At 57.4% G+C, this 20,536-nt stretch overlaps 2 protein-coding genes and 1 non-coding gene across 5 annotated transcripts; 1 reads left to right on the top strand and 2 right to left on the bottom strand.

Moving 5' to 3' along the window:
* Positions 1-2,555: 2,555 nt before the first annotated feature.
* Positions 2,556-5,368, bottom strand: PSMB3 (proteasome 20S subunit beta 3). Its single transcript, XM_061442754.1, has 6 exons — positions 5,328-5,368; positions 4,988-5,242; positions 4,244-4,351; positions 3,714-3,891; positions 3,263-3,357; positions 2,556-2,677 (listed from the first exon to the last, which is right to left on the bottom strand). The coding sequence occupies exons 1-6, from the start codon at positions 5,366-5,368 to the stop codon at positions 2,629-2,631; spliced, it is 726 nt and encodes a 241-aa protein (XP_061298738.1). The 3' UTR covers positions 2,556-2,628.
* A 3,492-nt stretch (positions 5,369-8,860) lies between these two features.
* Positions 8,861-8,934, bottom strand: TRNAN-GUU (transfer RNA asparagine (anticodon GUU)). The gene has a single exon. It is a non-coding gene; the product is annotated as a tRNA-Asn (tRNA).
* Positions 8,935-8,992: 58 nt separating this feature from the next.
* PCGF2 (polycomb group ring finger 2) lies at positions 8,993-20,536 on the top strand. Of its 3 annotated transcripts, none has more exons than XM_061442725.1 (10): positions 8,993-9,010; positions 14,484-14,623; positions 14,824-14,920; positions 17,554-17,609; positions 17,940-17,990; positions 18,078-18,186; positions 18,807-18,855; positions 18,978-19,076; positions 19,395-19,475; positions 20,023-20,536. In XM_061442725.1, the coding sequence occupies exons 2-10, from the start codon at positions 14,512-14,514 to the stop codon at positions 20,335-20,337; spliced, it is 969 nt and encodes a 322-aa protein (XP_061298709.1). In that variant the 5' UTR covers positions 8,993-9,010; positions 14,484-14,511; the 3' UTR covers positions 20,338-20,536. The 3 variants fall into 3 exon arrangements, with proteins under 3 accessions (XP_061298709.1, XP_061298711.1, XP_061298710.1); XM_061442727.1 differs by lacking the exon at positions 8,993-9,010 and adding an exon at positions 10,149-10,264; XM_061442726.1 differs by lacking the exon at positions 8,993-9,010 and adding an exon at positions 10,161-10,264 and having other exon boundaries at positions 18,981-19,076.

Below are 20,536 nucleotides of genomic sequence, written 5' to 3'. Positions count from 1 at the left end.
AGCTCGGAGCAAGAGCCTCATTCATCACCAGGGCTGACATGAAAATGCAGTTAGTTCCTGCAGCAATCTTTCTGGAAGGCTGATGCTAAAGGGCTTAAGAGCAGTTAATTGTATTTTCTTATTCCACTCCAACCGACCTCCTTTGAGGATCAAATTGGCTGTCGCTGGCTCGGGTGACACCAAAAGCCCCATGAACTCCATTCACTTTAGCACTTCCCCAGTTCTGTCAAGTTGCCATATTTGTGTATTAAAGTAAGGACATGCGATTTCCTCACTTCCTGATGTATTCCCCAGGTATGGAACTTTGGTTTAACAGAAGCATTTTGTATATTGTTTACATTTGGAGCGGTAGCATTGCGTTGAAAAAATGCTCAGTTTTGGTTCTAGACAGTATTTTTCTTACCAGAATAAGAAGTGAAGCTGCAAATATTTGATTTCTTTTTAAAAGGGACTTTTTTTTTCTGTTTTTTTTTGGGTTGTTTTGGTTTGGTTTTTTTTAATCTTGTTTTAGGTCACTTTTTTAACTCGAAGTATTTAAAAGCAAAAAACCCCAGCCCTTTCAATTAATTCTTGCTTTTACCAACTGCTTGTGCTAGTTTGTTGTCTGTTTCTGGTGTGAATTTAGTTCTAGGTTGCTGAATGTAGATATTCCTGTCTGTAGCATGTACCCTGCGGAACACTTTACACTGAAGCACATTTTGACTGCAAACCACCCCTGGCTGAAAGAATTGCAGTGGGTAGCACATCCCTCAGAGCCTGCTGAGGGAGGGATGCGGCCAGGAATTATGGTGCAGTTCTTTGGGCAGCTGGAGGTTCAGAAAGGATTATTGGGGAAGCTTGAGTGGGAAGCTGCCCCCGTCCACAGTCCTGCCTGTGCTGAGGGTCTCGTTCTGAACAGGGATCTGTCAAATTTAAAGACCTAAAAAGTGGGTTTAACCTAGAACTTTGACATCTTCCCTGTCTGAGATAGCAGGAGAGGGAAGGCTGAGTGCAGTCACAGGTTGTGACTGGGGGTGCTGTTCTGCTCCAATAGTGCAATAAAACCCACTCGAGGACGTGGTGGGTCACCCTGTGATAGAGCACCATGTTCTGGAGGTACCAGGCCAGCACCCGCCCTGTGGGGCAGCTTCAGTGTCAGGAAGAGGGTCTGGGTTTGCTGTGTGAAATGGGAATGTCAGCAGGAGTTCTCACAGCAAGGGCTCCTTCCTCTGGTCTGGTACATGTCTCTGATTAACCTGCTTTTAATTCTTAAAAGCCATGCAGTTCATCACAGGGAGAACTTCAGAACTCCAGATTCCTGTGGGAATGAGGCTGTACTCTCACCTCCAAGCATCCTAATTTTGAATCCGATTTTCATAACCAGGAAGAACACTAAAACACTGGAGTCTTATTTCCTTCTCTGGGAGGAACCTCCTGCTCTCCCCTCGGGAGCACCCCCACAGTCACCTTCAGTAGCCTCTTAGCCCAGGAAAGGCATGGAGCGGGGTTGGGTTGTAGCTATGGGCTGTCTTTGGTGTAGGGGTTGTGCGCTGTTCCACACAGTCTTTACAGCCACCTCCCTCCCAGCTGCAGAGCTCCAAGCATTGAACCTTGAGGTGGTCCAAACCTTTCTGAAGTCAGTGTGTGTGTGTGTCCTCAACTTGGTTTGTGATGCTGAGGAACCGATCTGAGACAGATGGGGGTTCCAACAGCTCCAAACGAAACCCCTCTCCTCTCCCCACGTGTCCTAACGCCTGTTGGCTTCCCTACTCCTGCAGAGCCATTCTCCAGTATCCAGATTAGCCACTACTGATTTTCCTTGCTCTTTGGTGTGAGTATCACGTGTAACAGTGCTGGCAAAGCTCAGAACCAGCCGCTGGGCATCCATCGGGTTGAGTGGTTTGGGTTTTTCCCTACTCGGCTGTTGTACTGGTCTTTTGTTCAGCTGCACCCCAGCGTGTTACACGCAGGTTGTAAGGGTGGGCAGGGCTGATCAGTGCCACTGAAAACAATGTGAATAAATGAAGTTAAAAGTCAAGAAAACAACAACAAAAACATTCTAGGGTTTTTTCACTGCTGTTTTTTAACTAGGAAGTTGAAGTCCTCTGTGCTTGTCTGTTTGCTAGGAGCAGTTTGAGACACTGTTACTGTTTTGAAATGCATGCATGTTACAAGATGAGTCTCCAACCAGAGAAAAATAAAAGTAAAACTTTGTGTACGTCTGCTCCTTCCTGCTCTCCTCTTTCAAGTGTCCTCACCGTGCCTCCACAAGGTACGTGGTTGGTTTCAGTCCTCTGTGAACTGGAAAAGTCATCTGATATGTGTCTGTACAATGGGAGGGGTTAAGTAAGAACTGGTTTAATCAAGTCCTGGATGTAAGAACATATGAATTTGATAGGAAAAGCCAACGCTGCTGTGCTGTCTCCAGGAGATGGGGTTGACTCCTGGGAGCACCACATGTAGGGGGATGATGGGTGGCTCAAACAAAGGTAAGCACTGCTGCTGTGTAAAACCAAGCTCCTCCTGACAGCTTTAGAGAACTTAATCCTAGCGTTGAGACTCAAGAAAAGGAAAGCTCACTACGATAGAGGGCTTTATTTAAAAAAGTTCCAAGCAAAGGGGGCTGTGAAGCACAGGATTGGGGCTGGGTTAGTCCATGCGAGCCTTCAGGGTCCTGGTGGTGATCTTGTCTTTTTCACTAGAGGGGAAAGGAGAAAACACCTATTAGTAAACCCACATTTAATACCTACATACAGATCGGCCCCTCTGCAGTGTGCACAGGTAGTTGGGTTTGCTGGCACAGGCAGGATCATCTGGGCTTGAAGGTGCCTGTTCCAGCCAAGTAAAGCTCATCCTTGTCCTGCTTTGCCCCAAGGGAGCTCCAGCAAGAGCAGTGCCAGGGATGCTCCAGGGAATGAGCCCCATCAGCAAAACGAACTGCTTCAGAAGTCTGACTGCAGAGCTGGGGAAGTAACACTGAATCTGGCTGTGGCAAAGAGCATCCCTCAGGGCAGTGCTACTTGTCTGAGGAGCTGCACTCCTAAATACCACCAGGAATGGAGCCAGGGAATCCCTGTGTCTAGGACTGATTTCCAATGTGGCTCCTGCAGCTGGAGCCACAGCCACGAGCTGCAGCAGTGAAGTAAACCACTTAGAATGGACAGAATGTTGTTAATGATACTGCTGGAAGGAGCGGGATAGGGATACCCTGGCACCAAATTCCTTTAACACACAGCTTGTTGAATTCTACCTCTGTTCTGCAGGGGAAGGAGAGAGCACTTACATGATGTGCACCACCACTCCCATTCCAGAAATGGCATCTCTGTCCACTGCATTCAGCATGGCCTGTGAGATTGTTTCGAAGAGGTGGTCGGGCTCCTGAGGAACAGAAGCTCTTTTAGTCAGTGTGAAAATGGAATCACAGAATGATGTGGGTTGGAAGGGACCTTAAAGCTCATGCAGTTCCAACCCCATGCCACAGGCAGGGACATCTCCCACTAGAGCAGGTTGCTCCAAGCCCTGTCCAACAATGTTGGTGCACTGGATTTTGTTCAACCCCCAAAGTATCATCCAAGCTGCTGTAAGATTTTTCCTGCAGTTATAAGCTCCAGCCTCTTTGTTCTCCCATGCTCCTTGGGAAGCACCAATGGACATAGCTTTTCATCCAACGCATGGATCCCCAGTTCTCCAGTGAGCAGCAGGAGCCTGAATCCAAGAAGAGGAGCCCCACTCACCATGTCGGGCTCCCAGAGGGACTCGCACATGCCATACATCTGCTCTGAGCAGGTCCCACTGACCACAAAGTCATCGGTGATCATGGGGCAGCCGATGAGGTCCAGGGAGCAGATAAAGGGTTCATGTGTTATAGGGTCCAGCCCCGCAATGACCGGTTCTGTGTAGTACGGCCCAAACCTGTGAAGGACAAACAGAGCAGTGAAACCACCTTGATGCAGCTCCAGCTCTGCATCCCATGTGAATATCCAGGCAAGGAAAACATCCCACAGGTGCTTTTGGTGAGGGGAACCTAGAAGCACGGTACCATGGCTTCAGCACAGCAAAGAGAACAAAGTGGTACTGCTATAGAGTGTTATTTTGCAAGGAAACTGAAGATGACATCGTCACTAGATTGAAGTCTCCTTTTGCTGTATCATGGGCAGTCACTGCAGGAGCACTCCTCAGCCTCCTGGCTTCTCTAGGATCACATCAGCTCCAGCCACCACGACCTTCACTGATGCATAAACAGCGACTCTTGTTTGACACTTACCGTCTCTCGTAGAGCAGATTGGAAACCATGCTCATGAAAGTCTGAGGTTTGATCTGCCTGCCCTCCTTCAGCTCGTAGAGATTCAGCCTGAACTTCAGTCTCTGGGCACTGTGAGAGAGGAGAATCAGCATTACAGCAGAAGCAGATTCCTTTTCTTTTGCCTTCACCCAGGCATGAACTGTTCTGCTGCACACTGATGGATGCCAGCTCCTGACACCTGCTTGAGACCAGTAGGTATTCCATAGTGGTTTGTGTTGGAAGGGACCTTAAAGCTCCTCCAGCTCCAACCCCTGCCACGGGCAGGGACCCCTTCCACTGGAGCAGCTTGCTCCAAGCCCCTGTGTCCAACCTGGCCTTGAACACTGCCAGGGATGGGGCAGCCACAGCTTCTCTGGGCACCCTGTGCCAGCGCCTCAGCACCCTCCCAGGGAAGAGCTTCTGCCTAAGAGCTCATCTCAGTCTCCCCTCTGGCAGGTTCAAGCCATTCCCCTTGGCCTGTCCCTACAGGCCCTTGTCCAAAGCCCCTCACCAGGTTTCCTGTCACCCCCTTTAAGTCTTCATAGGGATGGGATCTTAAATCACTTACAGTAACAGAAGGGAGACCAAGCAGTGCCGAACTGACCCCACCTACGTTACCTCCCCCACCAATAACCAAAGCCATTTCTGCTCAGCACAAGCTGCCGCTTGAGTCCTTCTTGTCCTCTTGGGGGGCTCGGCATGGGCACACGCGGCAGCCCCACTTACACCGTCTGCACGTCCGTGGCCAGCCCCGCCAATCCAATGTACAGCCTTTCTCCCATCGGGAAAATCTTCTGGAAGTCTGTGGTCACCATCTGCGCCTGAATGCCGAACCGCCGGTCCGCCGCGATGCCCACGCAGCTCTTCCCCTTCATGGCCATGACGGCCCCGCCGTTATAGGACATAATAGACTGGAACAGAGCAGGACGCGCAGGTACGGCCGCGGCCCTGCGGAGGCCTCGGGGGCACCGGCACCGCTCTCTTTAAGCCGCTGCCTGAGGGAAGCCCGCGGGGATGGGACCCCCGCGGGGACGGCCCCCATCCCACCCCGGGGCCACCCCCGCGCCTCGCCTCGCCCCGCCGGTCCCCGGGCCCGGTGCTCACCATGGCGCCGGCTCCTGAGACACCGCCAGGCCCCGCTCCGCTCCGCACCGTGCCGCTGCTCCCGCCTCCCGCTCCTTCCCATTGGCTGCCGCCGCGGCTTCCTGGCGAAGCGCCCCTCGCTATTGGTGGTTCGTGCTGCGGCGGGGAGCAGCTGATTGGTTGGTTGCGGAGGCGGGGAGGGAGGGGGGGTAAAAATGAGGAGTCATTGCTCGCGGGGCATGCCGGGACGGTGGAGGACTGGGCGGGAGGGGCGCGCTGGAGGGAGGGCGCGCACAGCTGGAGCCGCAGCTGGGTGGGTGTGAAGGGGCAACAGCTGGGTGTGCACACAGGGGCAACAGCTGGGTGTGCACATAGGGGCAACAGCTGGATGTGCATATAGGGGCAACAGCTGGGTGTGCACACAGGGGCAACAGCTGGATGTGCACACGGGGCAACAGCTGGGTGTGCACATGGGGCAACAGCTGGGTGTGCACATTGGGGCAACAGCTGGATGTGCACATGGGGCAACAGCTGGGTGTGCATATAGGGGCAACAGCTGGATGTACACATGGGGCAACAGCTGGGTGTGCACATAGGGGCAACAGCTGGATGTGCACATTGGGGCAACAGCTGGGTGTGTACACAGGGGCAACAGCAGTATGTGCACATAGGGGCAACAGCTGGATGTGCACACAGGGGCAACAGCTGGGTGTGCACATGGGGCAACAGCTGGGTGTGCACATGGGGCAACAGCTGGGTGTGCACACGGCCAACAGCTGGGTGTGCACATGGGGCAACAGCTGGGTGTGCACATTGGGGCAACAGCTGGATGTGCACATGGGGCAACAGCTGGGTGTGCATATAGGGGCAACAGCTGGATGTACACATGGGGCAACAGCTGGGTGTGCACATAGGGGCAACAGCTGGGTGTGCACATAGGGGCAACAGCTGGGTGTGCACATTGGGGCAACAGCTGGGTGTGTACACAGGGGCAACAGCTGGATGTGCACATTGGGGCAACAGCTGGGTGTGTACACAGGGGCAACAGCAGTATGTGCACATAGGGGCAACAGCTGGATGTGCACACAAGGGCAACAGCTGGGTGTGCATATAGGGGCAACAGCTGGATGTACACATGGGGCAACAGCTGGATGTGCACACAGGGGCAACAGCTGGGTGTGCACATAGGGGCAACAGCTGGATGTGCACATTGGGGCAACAGCTGGGTGTGTACACAGGGGCAACAGCAGTATGTGCACATAGGGGCAACAGCTGGATGTGCACACAGGGGCAACAGCTGGGTGTGCACATGGGGCAACAGCTGGGTGTGCACATTGGGGCAACAGCTGGATGTGCACATAGGGGCAACAGCTGGGTGTGCACATTGGGGCAACAGCTGGGTGTGCACATAGGGGCAACAGCTGGATGTGCACACAAGGGCAACAGCTGGGTGTGCATATAGGGGCAACAGCTGGATGTACACATGGGGCAACAGCTGGATGTGCACATTGGGGCAACAGCTGGGTGTGCACATGGGGCAACAGCTGGGTGTGCACATAGGGGCAACAGCTGGGTGTGCACATAGGGGCAACAGCTGGGTGTGCATATAGGGGCAACAGCTGGATGTGCACACAAGAGCAACAGCTGGATGTGCATATAGGGGCAACAGCTGGGTGTACACATAGGGGCAACAGCTGGATGTGCACATGGGGCAACAGCTGGGTGCGCATATAAGGGCAACAGCTGGATGGGCACGCAAGGATCATGCAGGCACTGGATGTGCATACAGGGGCATGGCACAGCTGGATACACCTAAAGGTGCAGGGCACAGCTGGATGGGCATGCAAGGGCAACAGCTGGATGGGCATGCAGGGGGGTGATACAGCTGGATGGGAGTTCAAGGGTCATGCAACAGCTGGATGTACATCCAAGGACAACAGTTGCATGTACATGCAGAGGCATGCAGCTGTTGGATGTGCATTCAAGGTCGTGGCACAGCTGGATGTGCCCATGGGGGTATGGCACAGCTGGATGAGCATTGTGAAGGTGGCCTGTGGTTGTGACCAGCACATCACAGGGTGGTGCTGGGGGGGTTCCCGAGGCTAGAGCACCCCCGTCCCTGTCCCCCATATGCCTGGGGCAAAGCTGGGATCGCTGCAGGGTGTCCTGGTGGCATCTCCCACCAGCTCAGCCCTACACAGCCCTGGCACCTTCTGCTGGGCACTGGGAAAAGTTGGCCAAACCCAGCTGAATTGAGCCAGGAACTTGAGGAAACCCATCCTGCACCGCACCACCACACTGAGCCCTGGTGTGTGTCCAGCCCTGCACACCCACCACCCACTTCTGCACCTCTGGCACACCCCCTGTGCAGCCAGGGCCAGTGGGGCTCCTCTGAGGGAGCAAAACCCCTCTTTGGACAGTGCTGGCTCTGTGAAGTGACCCTGAAGCAGGGAATCCTGGCACATCCCGGGGAGGGGAAGGAGCCTGGCAAGCGGCTGCGGGGGTATTTTGTACTCCAAGATCAATGGAAAGGGGGATTTGCGCTCTGTGGAGGATTGGATTTCCTTCCCCATCCCCACTCGGCAGCTCTCTCCCCTCTCCGGGAGGAAGACCGGATTAAACGTTTAATTTATGGGAGTGATGTTGTGCCAAAGGGAAAGAGATCCATGTGTCTGGAAACGCGCCCGAATGCACAACAGAGGAGGCTGCCTGGTTCCAATGAGCATCGCAGCCCGTGCAGGGGCCGTTTATCCACGCCGGGACCGAGCCCGGAGGCACAACCCGTCCTGTGGCACTTGTATTCCATTGTCAAAGGTTTCCAGCAGGGATGAAGCCGGAGGCCGCGTTTGGGCTGTGAGGAGAAGGAGCAGCAGATCCTGATGGGGACCCAGAGCCTGGTCCCTCACAGCCCTGACAGTGGGGATGTGATCCGATCCCATCTTATCTCTTCCCTTCCCCAGCAGGCTCATGTTCTTGGATCGGGAAGGCAGCAGCAATCCCTGGCCCGGAGAGGCCCAGTGCTGCCTCTGCTGCAGGAGCAACTTGGAACAACAGGGATCTTGCTGGCATGGCTTTATTCCCTGGATTAAACCACTAAGTTCATGATTTCTGGTATGAAAATCAAATCAGGGCAAGCAGGGAACAAAAATAAACGTTACAAGACTTTGGAAGAGAGGGGGAGTTCAGCACTGCAGCTTCTGGACCTTTTTCGGCTTATTTTTAAGGCAAAACACAGAGTCCGGGTTGAAACAGGCTCCCAAATCTGCTCCGGTTTTGATGTCCCAACATCTCCTTTTGCTGATGGGCGGTGCTGGGATGCAGAGGGACGGCAGGCTGAGCAGCAGTGGCTTTGCTCGCACCAGCGGGCTGGTTTCCTTCCTCGAAGGAAGCCATGAGCACAGCGGGACCACCGGGGCCACATCCTGCCGGTGCCCGCGACCGGGCACCGCTGCTACTCCGTGTCCGTTCTTGGACCGGCCCGGTAAAAACTGGGTTGAGGAAAAAAAGAGGTGGCCTCGTCCCTGGGTGGGCTCGAACCACCAACCTTTCGGTTAACAGCCGAACGCGCTAACCGATTGCGCCACAGAGACCGCGCTGCGAAGCCCTTCCGCGACCGCTGTACTCAACCCCACCGCCACCGGCACCGGCCTCGAGAACCGGCCACCGGTACCGGCACCAGGGTAGGGGGGGAATTGATCCCGACCGCAGCTGTGCGGAGCGGGGGAGACACCCGTGGGCGCAGGGCTCCGCAGAGCAGCCGCTACAGCGGGTGTACGGGACCGCCTCGGTCGCACCGAGAGCGGGCAGGACCCCGCGGGAGCGGCGGACACTGTGGCGCTTCCCGCTCCTCCATCCTTTCCTTTTTGTTTTCCCTTCCTTTTTTTTTATCCCCTCTTATTCCCCCCCCCCCCCCCCGCCCCTTCCCCCTTTTTCCCTCCTTTCCCATTCCTTTTTTTCCCTCTCATTTCCCTCTATTTTTCCTTCCATCCTTTTCCCCCTTCCCCCTTTTCCCCTCCTTTCCCATTCCTCTTTTTTACCCTCTCATTCCCCTCTATTTTTCCTTCCATCCTTTTCCCCCTTCCCCTTTTTCTCTCCTTTCACATTCCCCTGTTTCTTTCTCTCATTTCCATTTTTCCTTCCACCCCTCTTCTCCCTTTTTCCCTCCTTACCCATTCCTCTTTTTTTCCCTCTCATTCCCCTCTATTTTTCCTTCCATCCTTTTTCCCCCTTCCCCCTTTTTCCCTCCTTATCCATTCCCCTGTTTCTTTCTCTCATTCCCCTCTATTTTTCCTTCCATCCCTTTCCCTCCTTCCCTCCGCTTCCCCGCCTGCCGCGGGCCCTACCGAGCACCGGCCCGCACCGGCCCTCTCCCTTAGGATGCTCCCGCGGGACAAAACCGACCCGGGGAGGGGGTGTTGGGTGCTGGGGTGACACCAAACGCGGGGACCGGAGCTGCCGCCGGGGACACCCCCCCCCCAGCTCGACCTTGGGCCCGTTCCAGCGGCTTTTAGGGTGCAAGGACTTGGGGGGGGGCGGTGAAGGGATGGGGGGGGCGGAGCGGCGGGGGGGGGGGGGGGGGAGCCCCAATCTCGGCCCCTCACTCGCTTCCTCCGCAACACCCCGAAGGAATGAGGTCACGTGGGGCGGGGCGGGGCCTGGCGGCGGCTGGAGGAGGGAAAAAAAAAAAAATAAAAAAAAAAAAAAAAAAAAGGAGGAAAAAAATTAAAAAAAAAAAAAGAGGAGGAAGGAGGGGGAAAAAAAAAAGAAAACGGAAAAAAAAAAAAAAAAGAAAACGAGCAAGGAAAAAAAAAAGAAAAAAAGAAAAAAAAAAAAAAAAAAAAGGCCCCGTCCGCAGCGCGGAGCCGAACCGAGCCGGGAGCGGGGGGGCGGCCGCGGGGCCGCCGCTGCCGCCGCCACCAGGTAGGGACACGGCCCCGGTCCCCCCCCCCCACCGCCGCCGCCGCCGGGATCCCCCCCCCCCCTCCCGCTCCCCCCCCCCCCCTTCCCCCCCCCCCCGTGTCCTTTTCTCTCCGCGTTCAAGATGGCCGATGGCCGCCGCCGCCCCCCGCTTTGTGCCGCGGCCCCGCCGCTACCCATGATGGGGGCACCGGGACCCCCCCACCCCGCGGCGGGCACCGGTGAGGGGCTGCGGGGACCGGGCGGCCCCGGCTCCTTCCTTTGCCTCCCCCCCCCCCACACCCAACGCAGGGCCCAAACCGGGAAGGGGGGGGGGGGGGGGGGGAGCATCGGCGGGACCCCCCCCGGGGCGGGCGGAGGGGCCGGGCCGTGTCCCGGGGCGGGCTGTCAGGCGGCCCCGGGGTACAAAGGGCTGCGGGGCACCGGGAGCGCCTCAGCCCCGGTCCCAAACCGTGGGGTCTGTGCGTGTGTTCCGTTCCCCCCCCCCCCCGGTAAAGCGGAGCCGCGGCACGACCGGGCTGCAACCGGGGACCCCCGCGGCCACGCGTGTCCGTGCCCGGCGGGTGTCACGCACCGAGCGGGTCCCGCCGTTGGGCCCCGGTTTTGGGGGGGGGGGGCGCTGTCGGGGGTCTCCGGTTCACGCTCCGGTGCCTCCCGATCGCGTTCCCGGTGCGGGCAGTGCCGGGTGGGACGGTCCCGGTTCATTTCCCGTGCTCGCCGCCGCCGCCGGTGGGTCCCGCGGGGAGGGGGCGGCCGGTGGGGTCCAAGTTACCGGTGACTTTGGAGCGTCCTTCCCCACCCGTGCCTTGGGGGGGGGGGGGGGGGGGGGCACGGGGCAGAGCCACCGCCCACGGAGACAAAAGACCCCGAAAGCCCCGAAACCCTGAGGGGGACCCGCTCCGGTGTCGGGACGGGGCGGCCCCGAGGGCTCCGGTGCTGCGGCCGGTCCCGGTGCCTGGATGGGGGGGGGGGGGTGTGTGTGTGTGGAACCGGGGCTTTGTTCACCCCCACGGCAGGAAATCGCGGTTGTTATCGCCCGGTTCATTAGAACCGGTTTGCGCCGGTGGCTCGGGTTTCCCCCCCCCACAACCGCCGAGACCGGGGCGGCCATTGCGGGTACCGGGAGCGGCAAAATCCACCCAAAACGCAGCCGGTGCCCGGTCCCCTGTTGGGGGTCGGTGTGAAGCCGGGCACCGACAGCCCCCCCCCCCCCCCCCCCCAGCATTGGGCTGCCCCAAGGGAGATGAGCCGGGGGGGGGCTGGAGCTTCCCAGACACCCTGTGGGTCATGGGGCCCTCTCTGCAAGGGGACCACAGGGCTTGGCTTGTTCCGTGTCCCTCAGCACAGGGGACCCTGTGGATTCTCTGTCCCGGTCCCCATGGCATCCCATCCCTGAGCCTCTCCATCCTGGTCCCCATGGCATCCCATCCCTGCAGCCTCTCCATCCCGGTCCCCATGGCATCCCATCGCTGCAGCATCTCCATCCCGGTCCCTATGGCATCCCATCCCTGCAGCCTCTCCATCCCGGTCCCCATGGCATCCCATCGCTGCAGCATCTCCATCCCGGTCCCTATGGCATCCCATCCCTGAGCATCTCCATCCTGGTCCCCATGGCATCCCATTCCTGCAGCATCTCCATTCTGGTCCCTATGGCATCCCATCCCTGAGCCTCTCCATCCCGGTCCCCATGGCATCCCATCCCTGCAGCATCTCCATCCCAGTCCCTATGGCATCCCATCCCTGAGCCTCTCCATCCCCGTCCCCATGGCATCCCATCCCTGCAGCATCTCCATCCCGGTCCCTATGGTGTGCCATCCCTGCAGCATCTCCATCCCTGTCCCCATGGCATCCCATTCCTGCAGCATCTCCATCCCAGTCCCCAAGGCATCCCGTCCCTGCAACCTCTCCATCCTGGTCCCCATGGCATCCCATCCCTGAGCCTCTCCATCCTGGTCCCCATGGCATCCCATCGCTGCAGCATCTCCATCCTGATCCTCATGGCATCCCATCCCTGCAGCATCTCCATCCCGGTCCCTATGGCATCCTATCCCTGCAGCACCTCCATCCCGGTCCCCATGGCATCCCATCCCTGCAGCATCTCCATCCTGATCCTCATGGAATCCCATCCCTGGAGCACCTCCATCCCGGTCCCCATGGCATCCCATCCCTGCAACATCCCCATCCCTGCAACATCTCCATCCCGGACCCTGTGGCTTTTCCATCCCAATCGCCATGGTGTCCCCGTCCCTGCAGCATCCCCATCCCAGACACTGTGGCATTGCCATCCCTGCAGCATCTCCATCCCAGACACTGTGGCATCCCCATTCCTGCAGCATCCCCATCCCGGTCCCTATGGAATCTCCATCCTGGTCGCTGGGGTCCCCATCCCTGCCCAGCTGCTTCTGGGCACTCCATGGTGGCCAAATGAGATGAGAGACCCAGTCCGGAGCCCTGGGGAAGCACTGGGAGCACTGGGAGCCCGGGGGCAGCTTCCTCAGCCTCGCGTGGACCTGTACACACCGCTCCATGCACAGCCCTGAGCACCCCCCCAGACCCACAGCCTTGCACACCCCTGCACACCCTTACACACCCACACGTGCACCCCGCTGGCTCCCCGGCTGTGGGGTTCACCCCATCCTTTGGTGCTTCTGACTGTTGGCCGTTGGGTGTCAAGCGGCCCGTGACCCTGCCCCATAGCAGACCCCGTGCGAGCGCCCGTGTGGGGGTGTACACGTACACCCCTGCGTGTGTGTGTGTGTACATGCATCACGTGTGTACACAGGCCACACGTGTGCGTGTGTCTGCTCGCTGTGGGTGCGTGGGGTGTTGCTGTCATCGCAGCCGTGCACAAACCTGGGGGCTCTGTTCCCCTCTCGCCCTCGCCTCGCATGGGTGCAATCATGGCCCGGCCCCTCGCCAAGTATCAGGGTTGCCATGGAAACAATAAAACTGCAGTGATTTGAGGCTCCGGCTCCACTGTCTCCCGTTGTAAACGTGGAAGTGCCGGAGCGCACGGGCAGCGAAACAGAGCTATGCTGTGTGTACACGTGTGTGTGTGCGTACACGTGTGTGTGTGTGTGTACATGTGTGTGTGTGTGCGTACACATGTGTGTATGTGTGTGTACACGTGTGTGTGTGTGCGTACACATGTGTGTATGTGTGTGTACATGTGTGTGTGTGTGCGTACACATGTGTGTATGTGTGTGTACACGTGTGTGTGTGTGCGTACACATGTGTGTATGTGTGTGTACACGTGTGTGTGTACACGTGTGTGTGTGCGCATGTGTGTGTGTGCGTACACGTGTGTGTACACATGTGTGTGCGCATATGTGTGTGTACACGTGTGTGTGCACGTGTGCACGTGTGTGTACACGTGTGTGTGCACATGTGTGCATGTGTGTGTGCACGTGTGTGCATGTGTGTGTACATGTGTGTGTGCGTGTGTGTCTGTGCACACGTGTGTTTGTGCATGTGTGTGTGCGTGTGTGCACATGTGTGTGTGCGCGTGTGTGCGTGTGTGTACACGTGTGTGTGCGCGTGTGTGCATGTGTGCACATGTGTGCGTGTGTGTACATGTGTGTGTACACGTGTTTGCGTATGTGTGCACATGTGTGTGTGCACACGTGTGCGTGTGTATGCACATGTGTGCATGTGTGTACACGTGTGTGTATGCGTGTGTGCGTGTGTGTGCGTGAGTGCACATGTGTGCGTGGGTGTGCGTGTGTGTGCGCACATGGGTGTGCACATGTGTGTACGTGTGCGTGTGTGTGCACATGTGTGCGTGTGTGTGCGTGTGTGCACACATGTGTGTGCACGTGTGTGCATGTGTGAACACGTTTGTGTGTGTGCAAGTGTGTGTGTTCATAAGTGTGTGTGCACATGTGTGCGTGTGTGCATACGTGTGTGTGTGCCCACAAGTGTGTGCACATGAGTGCATGTGCACACGTGTGTACCCACGTGTGTGTGTGCACGTGTGTGTGCATGTGTGCACATGTGTGTGTGTGCCCACAAGTGTGTGTGCACATGTGTGTGTGCGTGCACAGGCAAGGACCTGGCTAATGGGTGCCTTGTCCCCTCTCCAAGGTGCCTTAGCCATAGCGGGACCCACTTGGGGACCCCCAGGGCGATGGAGCCATGGGGCAGAGGGAGCCGGGCTGCACAGGGTGGGCCCCACTGATCCCACCCTGACCCACTGAGGGGGTCCCGGGCTGTTTCCCTGCAGGGGGGATCCCTCGCGGAGCTGCTCCAAAATGCACAGGACCACCAGGATAAAGATCACCGAGCTCAACCCACACCTGATGTGCGCCCTGTGCGGCGGCTACTTCATCGACGCCACCACCATCGTGGAGTGCCTGCACTCCTGTGAGTGCCCCCGGCTGCACCCAGGGGCGCCCCAAGCCCCAGCAGGGGTGTTTGTGCCGCTCCGAGACGGTGCCCAAACCCATCCTGATGCTGCATGGAGCTGTGGGGTGATGGATGCGGGGCAGGGGTGCTGGCGGTGGGGGGCACAGGGGGGGCTCTGTGTGTTTCTCCATCCCCTCACACCGAGTCTCTCCCCGCAGTCTGCAAAACCTGCATCGTTCGCTACCTGGAGACGAACAAGTACTGCCCCATGTGTGATGTGCAAGTGCACAAAACCAGACCCCTCCTCAGCATCAGGTGAGCTCTGGGGGCTCAGCAGCCAACCCAGGGGGCACGGCCGTGGGGCTGAGCAGGGAGCAGTTGCGTTGCTCACGGTGTGAAAACTCCTTGCTCCTGGCCGTGCGCCCTGCTGCAGTGGGGATTCCGGGTGCTCTCCGGGTGGAGGGGGAATGGGGATGGTGGGAAATGGCACCATGGAGGGAATAGGAGTCAGGGACACCTGTGGGGCAGCAGGAGGTGGCTGGGGCAGGAGCCAGATGGTTGCCCTGTGCCCATGCCTGCACATCCCAGACCGCATCCATCCATCCATCCATCCATCCATGCATCCATCCATCCCTCCCTCCCTCTATCCATCCATCCATCCATCCATCCATCCATCCATCCATCCATCCATCCATCCATCCCTCTATCCATCCATCCATCCATCCATCCATCCATCCATCCCTCCATCCATCCATCCATCCATCCATCCCTCTATCCATCCATCCATCCATCCATCCATCCATCCATCCATCCATCCATCCATCCATCCATCCCTCCCTCCATCCATCCATCCATCCATCCATCCATCCATCCATCCATCCCTCTATCTATCCATCCATTCATCCATCCATCCATCCATCCATCCATCCATCCATCCATCCATCCCTCTATCTATCCATCCATGCATCCCTCTATCTATCCATCCATCATCCATCCCTCCATCCATCCCTCTATCCATCCCTCTATCCATCCATCCATCCCTCTATCCATCCATCCATCCCTATATCCATCCATCATCCCTCCATCCCTCCATCGATCCATCCATCCGTCCATCCGTCCATCCATCCATCCATCCATCCATCCATCCATCCATCCATCCCTCTATCCATCCATCCATCCCTCTATCCATCCATCATCCCTCCCTCCCTCCCTCCCTCCCTCCATCCATCCATCCATCCATCCATCCATCCATCCATCCATCCCTCTATCTATCCATCCATCCATCCCTCTATCTATCCATCCATCCCTCTATCCATCCATCCATCCATCCCTCCATCCATCCATCCATCCATCCATCCATCCATCCATCCATCCATCCATCCATCCATCCCTCCATCCCTCCCTCCCTCCCTCCATCCCGCAGTCCCACCATGCATACTTTAACCTGGGACCTTCCTGTGCTTTCTAACTCCCTTTTCTGTCCCCCGTGGGTGCTGTGTCCCCCGGGGGGGTACCAGCCTGGCAGTGCAGCAGTGCAGGTGCCTTCACACCAGCGTGCCCTGGCTGGGAAAAGCCAGACTCATCCTGCCTCAGTTGTGGAATTGGCTCTGCAGGTGGTTGGCATAGAAACCACGAAAGGCTGCAGTACATCACTGGGGTGGTTCTCTAGCCTCTGTGTTTTTAGCCTTTTCCATGTAAATCCGTTTCTGTAGTAACACTTTTTCTGCCTTTTCCTTTCTATTTTTTCCTGCTTCACTATGAAATATTTACACTCTGGCTCCTACTGCTCCCTCCCGGAAACACCCCTGTCTGCATGCAGAGATGGATCCCATCATGGTGCCCTGCCATGTCCTGCTGGGGGGCAATGTGGGGCACGTGTGGGCCTGGTCCAGATGCGATGCTATAGAGAAGTCTGTGCCCATCAGGGCCTCGCTTTCCCCTTTACTTCCCCAACCGGTGCCGTGGATGCTGTGCCCCATTTCCCCCGTGTCCTCCAGCCCCACACTGATGCTGCATGGGTCTGACTCCCCCCCTGGGCAGGCTCTGGCTGGTGATTGAGCTGCCAGGCCAGCAGCCGAGGCTGCTTTGCCATCAGCTGGCTGCAAATCATAAAGGGAACGCCCTGGGTACGTGCTGGAACTCAAATCACAGCGGGGGCCTCGTGTTGACATCACCCAGCACCGAGGGATGAAGGATGCGGCTGGGCTAACAACACTACAGGGTCTGGTCATTTGGTTTGCTTTAAAGGCCTGGCTCTTCCCATGGGAGCAATTGCAGACGTCCTTTACCTTCCACCATCCCCACGGCTCCTGCTTGGGTTGGGAGGTGATTTCCTTCCTGATTTGCCTGAGCTGTTGGGCTTCGGTTGCGCCGCATCCTCCTCCTGCAGCAGCCTGCGCCTGAGCCTTGAGTAAAGCCCCGCTCCCACCTCCATGCCTTGAGTTCCGTGGCTCCTCGAGTGCTTTACAAGCTCCTGCCTTGAGATGGTTGCGGTTTAGAGCCCGCTTTGTGCTCTCCCTGCCTTTGGATGCTGCCCTGCATCCCCCTTGGACGGAGGGGAGTCAAAGCCTGAGCCTGAACCGCAGCCGGCTCCAGAAGTAGACTGGGATGGAAACTCAGGCGTGCAGGGACGCTTGCTGATCCCTGTTAAGTTCTCCGTGTGGTGGTGTGGTTGTTTTGAGGGCTGGAACGGATCCTGGCCCCCGAATCCCACACATCTACAAGGAGTTTGGAGCTGTTTTTTTCTCTCTTTTCCCAGCTTGAACCCTTACAGTGAGCATGAGGCTGGATGGGTTTGAGCTGGGATCGCCATGGGTTGGGGAGTTGGGGCTCTATGCTGGGAGATGGGGGGAAATAGCATCCGGGCTGGCCTGGGGCAGCCCTGGAAGCAAACTGCTCCCTATTCCAGCTCATTTCCCCCTCTTTTCCTGTTTCTTTGCCCACCTCAGGTCGGACAAAACCCTTCAGGACATCGTGTACAAACTGGTCCCGGGGCTTTTCAAAGGTACCACCATGGCCGGTTATCATTGGGTGGGTCTGGGGTTGGTTGTAATTCAATCCCATCCACCAGTGAGGCTGGTCCCCACGCACCCCCCTATCCTTGGGGCTGGGACAGGAGGATAATGCTTGGTGTGAACAGACAGGGATGGCTCCATCCGGACAGCGCCCATCCGCTGCTGGGGGCAGCCACAAAGCAATGCTGGGAACCACTGCCCTCCTATGGGGTCCTATGGGCAGCCTGTGCTGGGGCTGCTGGTCGGGAGCAGGCACTCAGCACCCATCTCCCCTTGGTGTGGTGGTTTCCCCCTCACCTTCCTCCTCCCTTCTCCTGCAGATGAGATGAAGAGGAGGCGCGACTTCTATGCAGCCTACCCCGTGGCAGAGGGTGAGTGTCAGCCCCAGGGACCCCCAGCACCCCATCTGTGCCCCCCCACACCATGGCTCAGCCTCTCCCTCCCTCTGCCTCCTGCAGTTCCCAATGGGTCCAATGAGGATCGCGGGGAAGTCTCCGAGCAGGACAAAGGGAACCTGACAGATGATGAGATTGTCAGCCTGTCCATAGAGTTCTATGAAGGGTCAAGGTACCATTTTCTGGTTACTCCCAGTTTGGGGCTGTGAATGAGCTCTCACCTTTTCTTCCTGCTCCGGAGATGGAGCTGAGGTCATAGAATCACAGAATGGTTTGGGTGCTCCAAGTCCCTGTGTCCAACCTGGCCTTGAACTTGGGATGGAGCAGCCACAGCTTCTCTGGGCACCTCTGAGAGGTGAACTGGTGGTGGCTGACATGGCCCTGCATGGGGCCAAGTACCCCGGGATGCTTGAATGGCCAGAGGAGCACCCAAACCCCATCTGCCCTGGTCCTGCATCCTGCATCCTCTGTGGGTGCTTGCTGTGGCAGCGGCATCCCTGTATCCCCCGGTGGCAGAGCCCAAGGGCTGCCACATCCCCAGTCCCAGCGGTGGCCTCCAAGGATGTCAGCAGCATCCAGGGCAGTGGGATTCAGGGAATGTGGGTGCCTGGGCAGCGGTTGCAGCGCACGGGGTTGGAAATGGCAGCAACTGCGTGGGGGAAGCCAGAGCTTGGCTGAAGGTCATTGATGTTCCTCCTCCATGGACAGCCCTTCTAATGGGGTATTGTTTCTCCCTGCCTTTTAATTCCTTCCATAAACCTCATCCCGAGTTTTCTTTCCTTATCCCCCTAGAGAAGAGAAGAAGGGGAGCGTTGAGAACGGGGACCTGGAGAAGGAGAAGGTGAGCGTGGTGGGACCACTGTGTCCGGCTGCCTCCGGGGCTTTTGGGGTGGGGAGGGAAGAGGGAGATGGGAGCTGCCCATTTACTTGCACGTGGACTCAGCAAGGCCTCTCGGTCCCCAGAAGAACGGGCTGCGGTTCCTGCGCTGCCCGGCTGCCATGACTGTCATGCACTTGGCCAAGTTCCTCCGCAACAAGATGGATGTTCCCAGCAAGTACAAGGTGAGCTCGGGCTTGGGATGCGCTCCGGTGGGCTCGGAGGAAGGGGGATGCTGTTTGGCTGCATCCTCTGCTAACACGTTCACCGTGCTTCGCTTGCTCTGCTTTGTGCAGCCCAGGCTTTGCAGCCCCACATCTCAAAGGGATCAGGCCTTTATTGTGGGTCCTGTCTCAATGGGGATGCTCCTCCAGCCAAAGCAGGGCTGGAGCTCCAGCAGCACCCTTGGGGATGGCAGAGCCCAATGAGCTGCTCTGGGCTGGGGGGGGGCTCGTGGTGCCTCTGTCCCCATGCCGAAGGATTGACCCTGTCCCCTGCCCCAGGTTGAAGTCCTCTATGAAGATGAGCCCCTGAAGGAGTATTACACCCTGATGGACATCGCCTACATCTATCCCTGGAGGAGGGTAAGCGCAGTTGCCTCTTTCCCTGCTATGGGGATGGGCACTGGGGGGGCTTGTGTTGGAGGAAAGCTTGGACATGCAGTCCTCGAGGGGAGGGCTGAGGGCATGGGGAAGCGTCAGCATGGAAGGAGTTAGGAACTGAAGAACTTCAAAATGGAAAAGCTTCAAAATTGAAGAGCTTTAAAATTGAACTTAAAAAACTGAAGAACTTCAACATTAAAGTTGAAGAGCTTTAAAATCGAAGAGCTTTAAAATTGAACTTAAAAAATTGAAGAACTTCAACATTAAAGAGCTTTAAAATTGAAGAACTTTGGAACTGAAAAGCTTAAGAATCAGAGCTCAAAACTTGGGGCACTTCCGTGCATAAACCCCACGAGCTTTTCCTTGCAAAGGTGTTTGCTCCTGATGGGCTTTCTAGGAGGATGCGGGATGCTGCTCACGCTTCTCTCCCTGTATCCCCAGGGCAGGCTGGAGGGCTGGTGCCCATCGGCAGTGCCGCAGGGTGCCGGGTACCACCCCTCTCCCCCTTTTCCCCCCCCCTCCCTTGCAGAACGGCCCCTTACCCCTGAAGTACCGCGTCCAACCGACCTGCAAGCGGCTCAAGCTCTCCCAACCCATCACCCCCGAGGGCACCAACACCAGCGGCGCCTCCGAGTGCGAGTCGCTCAGCGACAAAGCCCACAGCCCGGCCACGCTGCCGGCCACCTCCTCCTCCCTGCCCAGCCCGGCCACCCCATCCCACGGCTCCCCCAGCTCCACCGGCACCGGCCCCGCGCTCAACGGCTCCTCGAACTGCCACCCGCCGCCCGCCGCCCGCTGCCGCAAAGCGACTGTCAACGGCAGCACGGCCTCGGCCTTGACCTAAAGCAGCGGGCGGACAGGGGACTCCTGGCTGGCTTTTCTAGAGCTCTATATATTATATATATATACCTATAGATGTGGACAGAGGGAGAACGACGAACGGAAGCGAAACAAGACAAATTATACGTACTTATTTTCTACCGAGCGACCGGATTAATTTAAAGTGCAAATACGACGCATAAAGGTGGTGGAATATTTTTAAA

This window comes from Pezoporus flaviventris, unplaced genomic scaffold, assembly GCF_033815535.1.
Source record: "Pezoporus flaviventris isolate CSIRO_AGI_PZ_B2104156 unplaced genomic scaffold, CSIRO_AGI_Pfla_v1 ptg000252l, whole genome shotgun sequence".
NCBI classification, from domain to species: domain Eukaryota; kingdom Metazoa; phylum Chordata; class Aves; order Psittaciformes; family Psittacidae; genus Pezoporus; species Pezoporus flaviventris.
The sequence above is the reverse complement of the archived record's forward strand: the minus strand, read 5'-3'. Positions and strand labels throughout refer to the sequence as shown.

Excerpts from the sequence above, each read along its gene's own strand:
- PSMB3 (XM_061442754.1), bottom strand. The coding sequence starts at position 5,368 with ATGGTGAGCACCGGGCCCGGGGACCGGCGGGGCGAGGCGAG. Across the intron at positions 3,892-4,243 it reads AATCTGCTCTACGAGAGACG|GTTTGGGCCGTACTACACAG; the intron begins GTAAGTGTCAAA and ends TGTCCTTCACAG. Across the intron at positions 2,678-3,262 it reads GGAGTGGTGGTGCACATCAT|TGAAAAAGACAAGATCACCA; the intron begins GTAAGTGCTCTC and ends TTTCCCCTCTAG.
- PCGF2 (XM_061442725.1), top strand. The coding sequence starts at position 14,512 with ATGCACAGGACCACCAGGATAAAGATCACCGAGCTCAACCCACACCTG. Across the intron at positions 14,921-17,553 it reads AGACCCCTCCTCAGCATCAG|GTCGGACAAAACCCTTCAGG; the intron begins GTGAGCTCTGGG and ends TGCCCACCTCAG. Across the intron at positions 17,610-17,939 it reads GGTCCCGGGGCTTTTCAAAG|ATGAGATGAAGAGGAGGCGC; the intron begins GTACCACCATGG and ends CTTCTCCTGCAG.